Source organism: Oncorhynchus nerka, linkage group LG15, assembly GCF_034236695.1.
Source record: "Oncorhynchus nerka isolate Pitt River linkage group LG15, Oner_Uvic_2.0, whole genome shotgun sequence".
NCBI classification, from domain to species: Eukaryota; Metazoa; Chordata; class Actinopteri; order Salmoniformes; family Salmonidae; genus Oncorhynchus; species Oncorhynchus nerka.
The window spans coordinates 103,900,640-103,913,139 of NC_088410.1; the positions used below are offsets into that span (position 1 = coordinate 103,900,640).

Below are 12,500 nucleotides of genomic sequence, written 5' to 3' on the forward strand. Positions count from 1 at the left end.
AGAGTCAATAATTTGTAGAAGCACCTTCGGGAGTGATTACAGCTATGAGTCTTTCTGGGTAAGTCTCTAAGAGCTGTGAGTCTTTCAGGGTAAGTCTCTAAGAGCTGGGAGTCATTCTGAATTCTTCAAGCTCTGTCAAATATTTGTTAATTACTGCTAGACAACCATTTTCAGGTCTTGCCATAGATTTTCAACTAGATTTAAGTCAAAACTGTAACTCGGCCACTCAGGAATTCTTGGTAAGCAACTCCAGTGTAGATTTGGACTTGTGTTTTGGGTTAATGTCCTGCTGAAAGGTGAATACTCCCGGTGTCTGTTGGAAAGCTGAACTAGGTTTTCCTCTAGGATTTTGCCTGTGCTTAGCTCTATTCCGTTTTTTTTTATCCTGAAAAACTCCCCAGTCCTTAATGATTACAAGCATACCCATAACTTGATGCAGTAACCACTATGCTTGAAATTATGGAGAGTGGTACTCAGTAATGTGTTGTATTGGATTTGGCCCAAACGTAGCACTTTTTATTCAGGACAAAAAAGTGAATTGCTCTGCCAAATTTTTATGCAGTATATTTTAGTGCCTTGTTGCAAACAGAATGCATGTTTTGGAATATTTTTATTCTGTACAGGCTTCCTTCTTTTCACTCTGTCAATTAGGTTAGTATTGTGAAGGAACTACAATGTTGCTGATCCATCCTCAGTTTTCTCCTATCACAGCCATTAAACTCTGTAACTGTTTTAATATCACCATTAGCCTCATGGTGAAATCCCTGAACAGTTTCCTTCCTCTCCGGCAACTGAGTTTGGAAGGACGCCTGTATCTTTGTAGTGACTGGGTGTATTGATACACCATCCAAAGTGTAATTAGTAACTTCACTATGCGCAAAGGGATATTCAATTTCTGCTTGTTTGTATTTTTACCCATCTACCAATAGCTGCCCTTCTTTGCGAGGCATTGGAAAACCTCCCTGGTCTTTGTGGTTGAATCTGTGTTTGAAATTCACTGCTCGACTGAAAGACCTTACAGATAATTATATATGTGGAGATGAGGTGTCATTCAAAAATTATTTACTGCACACAGAGCGAAAATGATTTTCATGTTTTAATTATTTAACATTTATTTAACTAGGCAAGTCAGTTAAGAACAAATTCTTATGAACAATGACTGCCTACCAAAAGGCAAAAGGCCGCCTGCGGGGATTATTTCTACCCAGAGTGACTTGCAATTTATGTGACTTGTTAAGCATATTTTCACTACTTATTTAGGCTTGCCATAACTAAGGTGTTGAACACTTGAAAACTCAGCTTAAATGTGTGTTTTCATTTGTAGGAGAAAATATTGAAATACATAGTTCCGCTTGATATTATGTGGTATTGCGTGGAGGCCAGTGACCAAACATCTCAATTTAATCCATGTTAAATTCAGGCTGTAATACAATAACATGTGGAAATAGTAAAGGGGTGTGAATACTTTCTGTAGGCACTGAATACATAAAAAATATATATACAAATATACACATGATTTTGTCCCAATACTTTTGGTCACCTAAAATGGGAGGACAATTTCTGGCTATGACTCTGTTATTTACTGTTTACTCTTAAATATTAGTATAAACTGAGTGTACAAAACATTAAGAACACCTTCCCAATATTGCGTTAGCCTGTCTCCTCCCCTTCATCTACACTGATTGAAGTGTAGATGACTTCAACAAGGGATCATAGCTTTCACCTGGATTCACTTGGTCAGTCTATGTCATGAAAAGAGCAGGCCTTCCTCTGACACCGCCTTGTATAGTGGTTCTGGAAGACTGGAAGCTTGGCCCCAGTGATGTACTGGGCCGTAGGCACTACCCTCTGTACCAGACGGTGATGCAACCAGTCAGGATGCTCTCGATGGTGCAGCTGTAGAACTTTTTGAGGATCTGAGGACCCATGCCAAATCTTTTCAGTCTCTTGAGGTGGAATAGGCATTGCCATGCCCTCATCACAACTGTCTTGGTGTATTTGGACCATTCTAGTTTGTTGGTGATGTGGAAAGGAACCTGAAGCTCTGAACCTGCTCCACTACAGCCCAGGTGGTGAGAATGCGAGTGTGCTCTGCCCTCCTTTTCCTGTAGTCCACGATCATGTTGAGGGAGAGGTTGTCTCTGACCTCCTCCCTATAGGCTGTCTCATCATTGTCAATGTTCAGGCCTACCACCTTTGTGTCGTCGGAAAACTTAATGATGGTGTTGGAGTTGTGCTTGGCCATGCAGTCATGGGTGAACAGGGAGTATAGAAGGGGATTGAGCACGCACCCCTGAGGGGCCCCGTGTTGAGGATCAGTGTGGCAGATGTGTTGTTACCTACCCTCATCACCTGGGGGTGGCCCATCAGGAAGTCCAGGATCCAGTTGCAAAGGGAGGTCTTTAGTCCCGGGGTCCTTAGCTTAGTGATGAGCTTTGAGGGCACTCTGGTTTTGAACACTAAGCTGTAGTCAATGAACAGCATTCTCACGTAGGTGGGAAAGGGAGTGTGGAATGCAATGGAGATTATATCATCTGTGGATCTGTTGGGGCAGTATGCAAATTGGAGGGGGTCTAGGGTTTCTGGGATGATGGTGTTTATGTGCGCCATGACCAGCCTTTCAAGGCACTTCATGGCTATGAATGTGAGTGCTACAGATCAGTAGTCATTTAGCAGGTTACCTTGGTGTTCTTGCACCTGTCCAGGAGGACTATGGTGGTCTGCTTGATGCTGGTATTACAGACTCGATCAGGGACAGGTTGAAAATGTCAGTGAAGACACTTGCCAGTTGGTCAGGGCATGCTCGGAGTACATGTCCTGGTAATCCGTCTGGCCGTGCGGCCTTGTGAATTTTGACCTGTTTAAAGGTCTTGCTCACATCGGCTATGGAGAGCATGATCACACAGTCGTCCGGAACAGCTGGTGCTGTCGTGCATGCTTCAGTGTTGCTTACCTCGAAGCGTACATAGAAGTGATTTAGCTCGTCTGGTATGCTCGTGTTACTGGGCAGGTCGCGGCAGTGCTTCCCTTTGTGGTCTGTAATAGTTTGCAAGCCCTGCAACATCCGACGAGTGTCAAAGCCGGTTTAGTAGGATTCCATTTTAGTCCTGTATTGACGCTTTGTCTGTTTGATGGTTTGCCTGAGGGCATAGTAGGATTTCTTATAAGCTTCCGGGTTAGTGTCCCGCTCCTTGAAAGCGGCAGCTCTACCCTTTAGCTCAGTGTGGATGTTGCCTGTAATCCCCGGCTTCTGGTTGGGGTATGTACGTACGGTCACTGTGGGGTCAACTAAACTGGACAACTAAACTGGTCAACTAATCTGATAAGCTAAACTGGTAAGCTAAACTGTTAAGCTAAACTGGTAAGCTAAACTGGTAAGCTAAACTGGTAAGCTAAACTGGTAAACTAAACTGATAAGCTAAACTGGTAAACTAAACTGGTAAATTAAACTGGTAAACTAAACTGGTCAGCTAAACCGGTAAACTAAACTGGTAAGCTAAACTGGTAAACTAAACTGGTAAACTAATGTTCCGTAGAGGTGAACCTGTGTGCCACTGGGAACGGAGGCTGCGCTCAGATTGCCAACTGCACCAAGACGTTACCTGGGGAGAGGACCTGCACCTGTCCAGAAGGATACACTGGAGACGGGGTGTGGTGTCTAGGTATGGCGTGTGATTGATTGAGTGATTGAATTCATTAGATAATCAACAGTAGTAGTCTGTTCCAGGCGGAGACAACAAAACATTATGGAGCCCGAAGCTTAGTCACAAAATGACAGGTGGGCAAGACTGCCACTTTACACTCAACGCATTTAAACACAACAACAGTAGAACCAATTAAAATATTTACAACCATATCAATAGCAGTGTGTCTCAGACCTGGGTTAAAATACTATAATTGATCTGGGCTTAGTTGAACTTGTCTGGCTTAATGGGCCAAGAGAATGGTCCCAAAACTGCAAACCCTGCCCATCTGGAACTCTAAGCAGGCTAGTCCAAAAACAATTGATTTCAAATAGTACTTGAACCATGGCTTGGTCCCAAATGGAACTCTACCATCAGCCCTTTAACCATGGCTTGGTCCCAAATGGAACTCTACCATCAGCCCTTTAACCATGGCTTGGTCCCAAATGGAACTCTACAATCAGCCCTTTAACCATGGCTTGGTCCCAAATGGAACTCTACCATCAGCCCTTTAACCATGGCTTGGTCCCAAATGGAACTCTACCATCAGCCCTTTAACCATGGCTTGGTCCCAAATGGAACTCTACCATCAGCCCTTTAACCATGGCTTGGTCCCAAATGGAACTCTACCATCAGCCCTTTAACCATGGCTGCGTCCCAAATGGAACTCTACCATCAGCCCTTTAACCATGGCTACTTCCCAAATGGAACTCTACCATCAGCCCTTTAACCATGGCTGCGTCCCAAATGGAACTCTACCATCAGCCCTTTAACCATGTCTACGTCCCAAATGGAACTCTACCATCAGCCCTTTAACCATGGCTTGGTCCCAAATGGAACTCTACCATCAGCCCTTTAACCATGGCTACGTCCCAAATGGAACTCTACCATCAGCCCTTTAACCATGGTTACGTCCCAAATGGAACTCTACCATCAGCCCTTTAACCATGGCTACGTCCCAAATGGAACTCTACCATCAGCCCTTTAACCATGGCTTGGTCCCAAATGGAACTCTACCATCAGCCCTTTAACCATGGCTTGGTCCCAAATGGAACTCTACCATCAGCCCTTTAACCATGGCTTGGTCCCAAATGGAACTCTACCATCAGCCCTTTAACCATGGCATTGTCCCAAATGGAACTCTACCATCAGCCCTTTAACCATGGCTTGGTCCCAAATGGAACTCTACCATCAGCCCTTTAACCATGGCTTGGTCCCAAATGGAACTCTACCATCAGCCCTTTAACCATGGCTACGTCCCAAATGGAACTCTACCATCAGCCCTTTAACCATGGCTTGGTCCCAAATGGAACTCTACCATCAGCCCTTTAACCATGGCTACGTCCGTCCCAAATGGAACTCTACCATCAGCCCTTTAACCATGGCTGCGTCCCAAATGGAACTCTACCATCAGCCCTTTAACCATGGCTACGTCCCAAATGGAACTCTACCATCAGCCCTTTAACCATGGCTTGGTCCCAAATGGAACTCTACCAATAGCCATTTAACCATGGCTTGGTCCCAAATGGAACTTTACCATCAGCCCTTTAACCATGGCTTGGTCCCAAATGGAACTCTACCATCAGCCCTTTAACCATGGCTTGGTCCCAAATGGAACTCTACCATCAGCCCTTTAACCATGGCTACGTCCCAAATGGAACTCTACCATCAGCCCTTTAACCATGGTTACGTCCCAAATGGAACTCTACCATCAGCCCTTTAACCATGGCTACGTCCCAAATGGAACTCTACCATCAGCCCTTTAACCATGGCTTGGTCCCAAATGGAACTCTACCATCAGCCCTTTAACCATGGCTTGGTCCCAAATGGAACTCTACCATCAGCCCTTTAACCATGGCTTGGTCCCAAATGGAACTCTACCATCAGCCCTTTAACCATGGCTTGGTCCCAAATGTAACTCTACCATCAGCCCTTTAACCATGGCTTGGTCCTAAATGGAACTCTACCATCAGCCCTTTAACCATGGCTTGGTCCCAAATGGAACTCTACCATCAGCCCTTTAACCATGGCTTGGTCCCAAATGGAACTCTACCATCAGTCCTTTAACCATGGCATTGTCCCAAATGGAACTCTACCATCAGCCCTTTAACCATGGCTTGGTCCCAAATGGAACTCTACCATCAGCCCTTTAAACATGGCTTGGTCCCAAATGGAACTCTACCATCAGCCCTTTAACCATGGCTTGGTCCCAAATGGAACTCTACCATCAACCCTTTAACCATGGCTTGGTCCCAAATGGAACTCTACCATCAGCCCTTTAACCATGGCTTGGTCCCAAATGGAACTCTACCATCAGCCCTTTAACCATGGCTACGTCCCAAATGGAACTCTACCATCAGCCCTTTAACCATGGCGTGGTCCCAAATGGAACTCTAACTTCAGCCCTTTAACCATGGCTTGGTCCCAAATGGAACTCTACCATCAGCCCTTTAACCATGGCTACGTCCCAAATGGAACTCTACCATCAGCCCTTTAACCATGGCTTGGTCCCAAATGGAACTCTACCATCAGCCCTTTAACCATGGCTTGGTCCCAAATGGAACTCTACCATCAGCCCTTTAACCATGGCTTGGTCCCAAATGGAACTCTACCATCAGCCCTTTAACCATGGCTTGGTCCCAAATGGAACTCTACCATCAGCCCTTTAACCATGGCTTGGTCCCAAATGTAACTCTACCATCAGCCCTTTAACCATGGCTTGGTCCTAAATGGAACTCTACCATCAGCCCTTTAACCATGGCTTGGTCCCAAATGGAACTCTACCATCAGCCCTTTAACCATGGCTACGTCACAAATGGAACACTATTCCCCATTGGGCTCTGGTCAAAAGTAGTGCACTTTGTAGGGAACGGGGTGCCATTTGGGATGCATCCCATTACTGACCGCTTCAAAACAGGACCCTGATCAACTACAGAATGGTCACGGTTGTCTGCTCCCACCCTTGAATAAAAAGTATCATTTCAATGGGAATGGTTATAGGAAGGATGAATAAGTGAAATACAAACTAACAACTTGCCTCTAGAACATTAGTTTTCAAACTGTGGTCCTGTACTGCAGGTGGTTTGCAATTTTATTTACTTATTTTTTATCTAGAGTTTCTTAATTTTGTAAATATTAGTTTTCTTCCAAAAATGATAACTGTTGGGAGTATTTATACTTTTGACAATGCAAATTGTTTATAATAATAACAATAGGCCATAATCTGTTACAATTACTGATAACCTTGACTCTAAATTTAACCGGCAAGATATTTTATGTAAAAAATAATCTGCGAATTGTGATCCTCGAGCTTTTGACTGTGATTTAGAAAGGAACGAATGATCGAAAAGGGAATGACAATATGATGTTGTGTTTTTGCAGAGATCGACGGTTGTTTGGTAAACAACGGTGGATGTTCCAATAGCGCAGAGTGCATCAAAATAGGACCGAACTGGGTAAGACTACACTTGTTTGACTGTCAAATGGTACCCTATTCCCTATTTAATGCACTACTTTTGACCAGTAGTGGACTATGTATGGAATACGGTGCCATTGGGGTCACAACCACTTTACTACTGCAATAACCTGCGATACCCTGCAACACTTTCTCAGTGTAATGCACTGGCCTTCTCGCTGTATGAAGTAGAAATATAGGCCAGGTACGTCTGAGTGTTTTTTCTTATTATGGAGCCCCATTAGTTCCTGCCAAGGCAGCAGATACTCTTCCTGGGGTTTATTATGGATCCCCATTACTTCCTGCCAAGGCAGCAGCTTCTCTTCCTGGGGTTTATTATGGATCCCCATTACTTCCTGCCAAGGCAGCAGCTACTCCTCCTGGGGTTTATTATGGATCCCCATTAGTTCCTGTCAAGGCAGCAGCTACTCTTCCTGGGGTTTATTATGGATCCCCATTAGTTCCTGTCAAGGCAGCAGCTACTCTTCCGGGGGTTTATTATGGATCCCCATTACTTCCTGCCAAGGCAGCAGCTTCTCTTTCTGAGGTTTATTATGGATCCCCATTAGTTCCTGCCAAGGCAGCAGCTTCTCTTTCTGAGGTTTATTATGGATCCCCATTACTTCCTGCCAAGGCAGCAGCTACTCCTCCTGGGGTTTATTAGGGATCCCCATTACTTCCTGCCAAGGCAGCAGCTACTCTTCCTGGGGTTTATTATGGATCCCGATTAGTTCCTGTCAAGGCAGCAGCTACTCTTCCTGGGGTTTATTAGGGATCCCCATTAGTTCCTGTCAAGGCAGCAGCTACTCTTCCTGGGGTTTATCATGAATCCCCATTAGTTCCTGCCAAGGCAATAGCTACTCTTCCTGGGGTTTATTATGGATCCCCATTAGTTCCTGCCAAGGCAGCAGCTACTCTTCCTGGGGTTTATTATGGATCCCCATTAGTTCCTGCCAAGGCAGCAGCTACTCTTCCTGGGGTTTATTATGGATCCCCATTTGTTCTTGCCAAGGCAGCAGCTACTCCTCCTGGGGTCTATTATGGATCCCCATTTGTTCCTGCCAAGGCAGAAGCTACTCCTCCTGGGGTTTATTATGGATCCCCATTAGTTCCTGCCAAGGCAGCAGCTACTCTTCCTGGGGTTTATTATGGATCCCCATTAGTTCCTGCCAAGGCAGCAGCTACTCTTCCTGGGGTTTATTATGGATCCCCATTACTTCCTGCCAAGGCAGCAGCTACTGTTCCTGGAGTCCAAACAAATTAAGGCATAAACAAAAATAACATTATGACACCACTACATATCTAAAATACAATATTTATAATACAACCATAAATACGTGTGTGTAGAGTGTGTGTGCTGGCGTGTTGTTCCACAATTTGTATTTGTATCTGTTTTTTTAAATCCAACAAATATAAACATTTATGCAATCACTACTGTAAATTGCTCTGGATAAATGTAAATGTAAAAGTCAATATCTCCTCTACTTTGAGCCAGGCAAGATTGACATGCATGTATGTCATTGATGTTAGCTCTCTGTGTACCTTTAAGGGACAGCCGTGCTACTCTGTTCTTGGCCAACTGTAATTTGCCTATGTCCCTCTCTGTGGCACCATATGACTGGGCAGTAGTCTCAAAGATTTTTATAACTAACCCAAGATAGACCATAGTCTGTAATTTCCAATGGGAGCAAATTATTAATAGTGGGCAGAACAAGCAAGGAGGCGGGTAGAGCCAAGGAGGAGCTAGTAAGATCCTATTGGTGCATTCTAGAATTTATTTGCATATATCCATTAGGGAACGCCTACTCTGTGAAGTAACTTAATTCCCCTTTGCACTCCTTCTAAACAACGCAATTTGTAGAAACTTTGGCGAAGTGTAAAGTCTACAAAATGCAGTCCACTCTGTTTGTTACAGATTCTAGTTTTGTAAACAGAAAACTGTATGAAGATCAAATGTTGCATTGATGAGAAAATGTGCAGAATGTCGGCCAAAACCGATCTCGCTCCATCTTCTCCCACTGCCGGCCGCTAGGCTTCCTCTCAACACCATATTTAGTAGCGAGTGAAAACGGCAACCGGATGCTTGACATTTATATAACTGGTGAAATATCTGGCTCGTTGTACTATCTGTGGTAGTACAGTTGTGACAAAACTATGGCAAAACACAGGCTTTACTCATAGCCAGTGGCATATCATTAGTAAATATTGAAAAAGTAAGGGGCCTGGACAGCTGCCATGGGGAATTCCTGATTCTACCTGGATTATGTTGGAGAGGCTTCCATTAACTAGTTGCTCCTACCCTCTACTTTTTTGAACATTTTGTTAAAAATCGCGCAACATTTCAGCGCCCTGCTACTCATGCCAGGAATATAGTACGTTCATATGGTTAGAATGTGTGTATAGGAAACCCTCGGACGTTTTTAAAACTGGTTAAATCACGACTGTGGCTATTACATAACGTGCGTTACATCGGAAAGCGCAGGAAAACCTGATCACAGAAAATGGAAATAAATATCCTTGCGCCACTTCCAGCAATTGTTAACAGTGAGCCGAATTAGATAAGACCGAGCATTCAACTCCCACAGCATCCCCATGTAGTCGAGTATCTTGTGAATTTAATCATCTTTGATTCTTGGTTGAACCGAAAGAGGGGCACCGCTTACCTCCGGTCTCCGCCCAGATCATTCCGGAAGAGCTCTCTCCTGAAATTTTTTCCAAGACGACAGCTAATGATATATACATCGCCTACGGATGATTTTTATCGCTTATTAACGTTTACTAATACCTAAAGTAGCATTACAAACGTATTTCGAAGTGTTTTGTGAAAGTTTATCGTCTACTTTTTGAATTTTAAAAAATGACGTTACGTTGTGAAATCGCTGTTTTTTTCGTTTATCACACAGTCTACATATAACGATATCTTGGCTTTATATGGCCCGATTTAATCGAAATAAAGACCCAATAGTGTATGGGACATCTAGGAGTGCCAACAAAGAAGATGGTGAAAGGTAATGACTGTTTTCTATTTTATTGTGCGGTTTGTGTAACGCCGAAATGCTAATTATTTTGTTTACGTCCCCTGCTGTGCTTTTCTGTTGTAGTGTATTGGTGCATGCTATCAGATAATAGCTTCTCATGCTGTCGCCGAAAAGCATTTTAAAAATCTGACTTGTTGCCTGGATTCACAACGAGTGTAGCTTTAATTCGATACCCTGCATGTGTATTTTAATGAACTTTTGAGTTTTAACTAATACTATTAGCATTTAGCGTAGCGCATTTGCATTTCCAGAGCTCTAGTTGGGACGCAAGCGTCCCAGGTAGAGGTAAGAGGTTAAAGAACACACTCTGTGTTGTTAGATAGGTAACTCTTTATCCACAATTTAGCAGAGGGTGTAAAGCCATAACATGTGAGTTTTTCCAGCAGCGGCAGATTATGCTCGATAAAGGCTCCAATAATCTTCTCATTATCAATCTGTTACAGCCAATCATCAGTCATTTGTATAAGTGCTCTACATGTCGTGTGCTATTTCCCTGTAAGGGTGCTGAAAGATAATTTGTTTACTGTGAAATAGAATTGTGTCTGGTCAAACACGTTTGTTTCCAAAAGTTTACTAAGGGTTGGTAGCAGGCTGATTGGTAAAGGGTGCTTTGCTATTCTTGGGTAGTGGAATTACTTTTTCTACCCTCCAGGCCTGAGGGTACACACTTTCCTGTAGGCTTAGATTGAATAGATGGCTAATGGGAGTGGCAATACAGTCCCCCTATCATCCTCAGTCATTTTAATACAGTCCAATACAGTCCCCCTATCATCCTCAGTCATTTTAATACAGTCCAATACAGTCCCCCTATCATCCTCAGTCATTTTAATACAGTCCAATACAGTCCCCCTATCATCCTCAGTCATTTTACGTCCAAGTTGCCAGACCCAGGTGGCTTGTCATTGTTGACAGAAAACAATACTTTTCTCGCCTCTTCCACACTCACTTTTCGGAATTTAAAAAATTACAATGCTTGTCTTTCATAATTTGATCAGTTATACATGGATGTGTAGGTTCAGAATTTGTTGCTGGCATGTCATGCCTAGTTTTGCTAATCTTGCCATTGAAAAAAAATCATTAAAGTAGTCAATATCAGTAGGCTTTGTGATGAATGAGCCATCTGATTTAATGAATGATGGAGCTGAGTTTGCCTTGTTGCCTAAAATTCAATTTAAGATGTTCCAAAGCTTTTTACTATCATTCCTTATATAATTTATCTTTATTTCATAGTAGTTTCTTCTTCATTTTGTTTAGTTTAGTTACATGAGTAACTAACTGTTCCCCCTGTTTCAGGTTGCCTGTAATTGTTTACCTGGCTACTCTGGGAATGGACACTTCTGCTACCCGTTCAACCCCTGTCGGACTGTGAGTACTGGAGTATTGTAGTACTACAAGGTGCATCCCAAAAGCCACCCTATTCCCTACACAGTGCACCCCCAGGGGCCAATAGGTGAACTATATAGGGAATAGGGTGACATTTTAATCAGATCAGACTTGGATTAAATATATATCCAATGTGTTAAATACGTGACATACTGGAGGTAATTTACCTTGACCAGTGTGTTAAATACGTGACATACTGACCAGTGTGTTAAATACGTGACATACAGACCAGTGTGTTAAATACGTGACATACTGACCAGTGTGTTAAATACGTGACATACTGACCAGTGTGTTAAATACGTGACATACAGACCAGTGTGTTAAATACGTGACATACTGACCAGTGTGTTAAATACGTGACATACTGACCAGTGTGTTAAATACGTGACATAATGACCAGGGTGTTAAATACGTGACATACTGACCAGTGTGTTAAATACGTGACATACTGACCAGTGTGTTAAATACGTGACATACAGACCAGTGTGTTAAATACGTGACATACTGACCAGTGTGTTAAATACGTGACATACCGACCAGTGTGTTAAATACGTGACATACCGACCAGTGTGTTAAATACGTGACATACTGACCGGTGTTCAGGAGGGCTGTTCTATTGGTTTGTTGGTTTCATTGAACCTGATAAAGTAAATCCAGCGCACCCGAGTATCTGACCCAGGTTTGACCCAGATCTGACCCAGGTTTGACCCAGATCTGACCCAGGTCTGACCCAGGTCTGACCCAGGTTTGACCCAGATCTGACCCAGGTCTGACTCAGATCTGACCCAGGTCTGACCAGGGCTGACTCAGATCTGACCCAGGTCTGACCCAGGCACATCCACAGGATCCGATAGTTAGGTACTACAGTATTACTGAGGCTGGTCTCAAATGGCACCCTATTCCCTATAGAACCTATAGGCCCTGGTCTAAAGTAGTGCACTA

The 12,500-nt window shown here is 43.5% G+C and overlaps 1 protein-coding gene across 9 annotated transcripts in view; it reads left to right on the forward strand.

Annotated features, from left to right (window-relative positions):
* stab1 (stabilin 1) overlaps positions 1–12,500 on the forward strand; it is a 284,951-nt gene that overhangs the window by 199,974 nt on the left and 72,477 nt on the right. For all 9 annotated transcript variants that reach the window (XM_065002109.1, XM_065002108.1, XM_065002102.1 and 6 more), the window contains 3 exons: positions 3,537–3,662; positions 7,065–7,138; positions 11,469–11,540. In XM_065002109.1, the coding sequence (XP_064858181.1) occupies positions 3,537–3,662; positions 7,065–7,138; positions 11,469–11,540 (272 nt within the window). The remainder of the gene's footprint in view (positions 1–3,536; positions 3,663–7,064; positions 7,139–11,468; positions 11,541–12,500) is intronic.